The sequence below is a fragment of the Pyrus communis genome, chromosome 13, assembly GCF_963583255.1.
Source record: "Pyrus communis chromosome 13, drPyrComm1.1, whole genome shotgun sequence".
Classification (NCBI taxonomy): Eukaryota; Viridiplantae; Streptophyta; class Magnoliopsida; order Rosales; family Rosaceae; genus Pyrus; species Pyrus communis.
The window spans coordinates 1,980,514-1,986,021 of record NC_084815.1 but is presented as its reverse complement, the minus strand read 5'-3'; the positions used below and the strand labels follow the sequence as shown (position 1 = coordinate 1,986,021).

The 5,508-nt window shown below is 34.3% G+C and overlaps 1 protein-coding gene across 1 annotated transcript; it reads right to left on the bottom strand.

The window, feature by feature from the left end:
• On the bottom strand, positions 1-846 carry LOC137713345 (FBD-associated F-box protein At5g56380-like). Its single transcript, XM_068452635.1, has one exon. The coding sequence runs from the start codon at positions 844-846 to the stop codon at positions 1-3; it is 846 nt and encodes a 281-aa protein (XP_068308736.1).
• Between the last annotated feature and the right edge of the window lie 4,662 nt (positions 847-5,508).

Below are 5,508 nucleotides of genomic sequence, written 5' to 3'. Positions count from 1 at the left end.
TCAAATGGTTGCTGGACACAGCTTTCCACTCCAAATGCATGTCTTCGAGCTTTTCACCTGAGATGCTAAGATATAAGATGTCACAGCCAACATATTGAGAACCATAGTAAAAATAGCAGGATGAATATGCAACGATTCCAAAGACGAGCTTTCGATGGTGATAATTTGTGACACATGAACAAGTTCAAGCCATAATTCCTTGAGGCATTTACAGGAACATGAGATCCATTTGCAAAACTCCTCGTTGATCGTAAGATTTTTCAACTTCAAGCTTCGGAGAGTGGTGGAACAAGCCAGGGATGGGGTTTTAAGAATGCTAAACTTCAAGTCCACCATTAGTGACTTGAAAGATTGGCAACGAAAGAGGCAGATTGGTAATTCTACTTCTATTATCCTGTCATCATGGACATGGAAGTCAAGATCAAGCACTTCAACGTTACACCTTGCAGCATTATGGATCCAAGTGATGACTCGAAAATAATCATCACAGTTGCCTACCAAGTGGCCTGTAAAGACCCAACAAATACGAAAGCGTTGTATATGATTATTCCCGCGTTGGATCAAGAACCTGTCAAAATAATTCAACAACCTCAATCTACCCCACGTAAAATGAGCATAAGGCATTGCGTCGAAATTCGATGATGGAGTTGACAGCTGAAACTGTCTACATCTATTGAACACACAGCCCACTCGAGCGAGGTCTCTTTGAGCGAGGAAGGATAGAATATGATGAACCATTTCCTCTTGAAGATTACTGAATCTGTCCATTAATCTCCCAGTATTAAAAGCTCCTTGAGCTGGAGAACTAGTACTTGCAGTTGCCAATGACTTAGTGATGAGTTCCATGATACTTTGGTTCCTTTGTTTGTGTAACAGTAACCTTACCTACAAGAAGCAATACATGAAACAATTCGAAGTTAGCTAGCATTTAGAAAATTTTAGTTGTTTTATATTTTGTATATTTATTTGTGTAGAGTATTCATTTCTCAAGCCCAATTCGAAGTTAGCTAGCTGTCGGCCTGATTTCAATCCAAGCCTATCCTATAGTTGATATTTCAATCCAAGCCCAATTCTTAATTCCTTAGATTTTTTTCCTCTTCATTTTCTCTCCAACTTTTAATTTAAAAAAAAAAAAAAATTGGAAAAACCGAAACTGAAGTGGACAGAATCGAAAAAAACGGAATTGAAACCGTTCGGTTTTCCCTTTTATCAAACTGAACCAAACTCAATAGTAATTTCAGTTTAGTGTTTTGTTTTGGCTAAAAACGAAACTAAAATGAACTCAACCAACTCCTAAATTCAATTCTCGTCAAATGTAAAGTCCAACACATTATTATGACTAGTTCATTTTGAGGCTTTGTCCACTCTCCTACCCCTTGGTGTAGATTATATCGTATGTTAAAAAATAGGGAAACTAGTTGATCCGACTCCCTTTCCTTACTTCCTATATTCCTAAATCCTAAGTTTCCTGATTCTTCTCTCATCGTTCTTGTTGGCTAAACATCTCTAGATTATCTGATCTTTTTTTAAGTGAAATGGAGAAAGATAAGGCGATGTTAGCTTTTTGGCAATGATTGTGTGTAAGGCACTTATCTTTTCTCGAAGGGGTAAGGACCATCACCTAGAAACCCCATGTCCGTCCCTCCCCCACCCTTTTTTATTAATAATAATAGCACAACAAAATATAAAAAAATAAATTCACGCAGGGGATGAAACTAAAACCCACAAAGACAGAAAGATCAACAAAAATGAGAATAAGGTAAAACGAAATATCATGAGCATGGGCATAGGCTACAAATGCTAGAATCATAGACCATCATTGATAAGCGTAGGTTTCTTACTTCCCTTTTCCTTACTTCCCATATTCTTAAGTTCCCCGATTTTTTACTTTTTGTCATTCATGTTAAGTAAACATACCATAATCACACAAAGACTTAATAATTCAAGTTTATTCAATTTCAAAGATTGTAGATGACGTTTTACTGCAATGATGGAAAAACAATCATGCCTAAGTACCCTAGTGCATGTTTGATCCTCACTGATTTCCCCTCTCTTAACAAATAACTATCTAACTCACCAACCCTAATCGCTATCGTTATACTGAGAAAATATTTGAAAGACTTATAAAAAATAAAAAAAAAGACTTACAAGAGCAAAAACACATTTCCTATAACGAACAAGGAAATATTTGATTGGATCTTCACAAGAAATCGATCATCTGATCTAATCATGTTGATTTTCAAATGTAGGGATTTAAACCTATAGAAACCGATAAAAATAGATAAGATTGAATTGCATTTGATTTGTGGGTTTGCATGAATTGATTCAAATTTTGAACACTCCTAAATGAAATTTCAAATCTTCCGATATTACTAAAAATAAATTGGTAAACAAGATTCATGAAATCAAGTAATTAGGACTAATTTGATAGGGATATATATGCTTACCTCAAGGATTATTCAACACCGAACGCCTCATTTCAAACATGCAAAACACAGGAAACGTCAGAAGTTTAGTCAGAAGAACGTTGCGAAGCTGAGAAGAACAAGAATCTTAAGTAATGAATAAGGTGACAAAATGAGTTAGGATTATGATATATAAGAGTTCGATACGTCCAAGACAATTAACCAAACAAATAAAAGGTAAAAGGTAAATGACAATGAGAGAAGATACTTATTTTTTTAAAATTTTAAAAAGGGAAAATTAGCGTTTTAATTACTAAAATTCTTTTGCTAGTTATTTTTTTTTTTCTACAGTCAAAGACTCAAAGAGGGATGAGACAACTGTATGTGTTGGTCCCAGTTTCCATCTCATTTCTCTAAAGGGTAGACGCATGGTCATGAGATTGTAAAAAATGTATTGAGTCGTGTTCCTAACCTACTGAAAAGTTTTTCGGACTCACTCTAATTAAACCCTCACACACTCCAAAGAGTTCTTATCATTAATAACCAAAATTTAGCCTTTGAATTCATAAATATCAATTTTTATAAAGAATTTCTAATGTATCCAAAATTCTACTTAAATATATCCAATTGCCCTCAAAATTAAAACCTAATTACAACTAAAACTAAAAGCCAACAGTCTTTTAAATTTTATTCATCGTTGTTCATGAGGAGGGGAGTGGCACACGGGGATATTGCATGCTTGGTCGAACAAACCAAACACCATGAATGCATGTCGACTGCACCATTGTGAAACCAGAACGCATTATAAGTATATTGTAGTAGAAATTGATTTATTAGAATTTATGGGGAGCAATCGAAACAACAATTAGATTGATGCAAAAGTGTGTGTTCCCCAAATTAATATTATGTATGCATAATACCGTAGAACCGTATAATAGAGATTTCCATCCAAAAGAAGACATGAAAATTTCTATTTTGAAAATATGCAGAGGTTGCAGGTCCATGAAATTTTCAAAAAATATCAATTGATTATTATGCAAGAATATACAGTTGTAGGTGTTGTCAATTAATAAATGAATTAGACAAGTTGATTGCTCATACAAGATGAGGGCATTTAAGTTGAAAAAGATCGTGCAATCAACTTGTCTAATTCATTTTCAGGCTTTTGATTATTTCCACATGTCTAATTCAATTTTTTTGAATTAGACATGTTCTTTTTCAATATTTTTTTTCTACTTATTGGATTGATATATATGGAAATAATCAAAACCCTAAAAATGAAAAAGAACATGAAAAAAATTGAAAGAATAGAAAAAACCGCATCTGCATGATTGGGTACGGAGAGAAAAATTCTAGGAGCTCATACAAGATGAGGGCATTTAAGTGTTTTGAAGTTCATTCTTGGCTATATATGATATTTTTGAAACTAAGGGTCAAATTTTAGCTAGATTTCATAGATACTCCACTCCAAAACCCTTTCATCATTTCACTTTTGCCGTGCTTGGAATCCGGCCCTTTCTGTCGCTCAACCTTCCAAACCCATTTTTCTCTTTCAACGCGATTCTTCGGCCGATCCTGTGCAATAAAAAATAATTAGGAAAATTATGGAGGCGACACGTGTACTTTTGGGTTAAAATGACAAAATTACCCTCGAGCCACACTGGAACTCCCACGCCCAAGCAGCGGACCATCACGACTCAATCAAGGTCAAAAGTGATCAAAATAGGTATTTATTCAAAACCCATTTCATCCATCATCATCAAATTCTCCCCACAAGGTAACCCTCAATTATTCATTCAAATTAGGATTAATTACCTAAATTAATTGATTAATTTTCTAATTGATTGCAGATATTATTTTGACATAATATCTTGCAATTACACCAAAAAACCACCATAAGTGGCCGGACCCCTTTTGTCTAAATAAGGGCCGGCCACATAGCTCCCATTTCTCCCAAAAACATAAGTCCAATTCTCTTCTAAAATTCTCCAAATTTCTCTAAACACTTTCTCTCTCAAATTCTAACTTTGACACTGGAGGTTCTTCAGCCAAAGCCCATCCCCATTCATCATGGGTGCGTGGCTCTTGGCCTTAATCTAAGGTGTTAATTGTTTTGCAGGTGCATTTTTGTCCAAGAAGGAGAAGAAGGAAATTTGCGTCCACATATCCGTTCCCGCAGTCAAGTAAGATCTCGAATCCCTAACTCTCACTCGAATGCAAAGCGCACCGTTTGACTCTCACAGAAAAACTACTGGAAGGGAAAGTTAATTTCTCTTTCAATTTGGTTTCTCAGTAACCAAACGCAGCGATTAAATATGCTTTTAATTTTGTTCGATTTTTTATTAATTTTCAGTGTAAATTTTGTTTTGTTGTCAAGTTTGATTCCGATTGTTGTTTCACGTGCTAATTTGCTGCGTTGAGTTAGCTCTTTTTTTCCTTCTTTTTTTTATATTTTTTTTATTTTATGAAATTTGATTAAGCAGGGTGTTGATCTTCCTAATCTAAGTAATTCTTTTAAAATAATTTCATGTTGATTCTGTTTATATTAGGGTTTACTTACAGTTTTTTGTTTTCAAAATCAAAACTGAATTTTACCCAATAAAGAAAATATTCAAATGATTTCAATTTAACACCCATATGAGAGTGACAGGGTAAGAAGAATGCCGGAAAAGCAAATTAAAATGAATTTTCATTTGAAATGTTATAAGAAATGTATGTACAACACACATTTTTGCAACAAGATTTTGGGCTTGTTTGGGATTTTGTTATGGAATGACTAAAATTGTTTTATGATGCCAAAAGCACTTCTAACTTCGTTTTGGGTAGAAAACTACCTTCAGACTCTTTAGTGGTTTTTGAAGAATCACCTGTTCTTGAGGAAGCAGTTCCAAGTGCTTAGTTTTTCAATAATTCTTTTTATATATATATTTATAATAAAAGCACTTCTGATAGAAGCGTCAAGGAGAAATGCTCTCAAACGAGACCTTTAACTACTTTATTGTAGTTTAGGGGTTTTCTCTGCACCATCTAATTGCAAGGATAGGGTTTTTGCTTTTTGTAATATTGGAGATGATTTTGCATCATGTCTTCTGAGCAAATAGCT

What these genes read in the sequence shown, in the direction of transcription:
- LOC137713345 (XM_068452635.1), bottom strand. Translation starts at nt 846, where the DNA reads ATGGAACTCATCACTAAGTCATTGGCAACTGCAAGTACTAGTTCTCCA.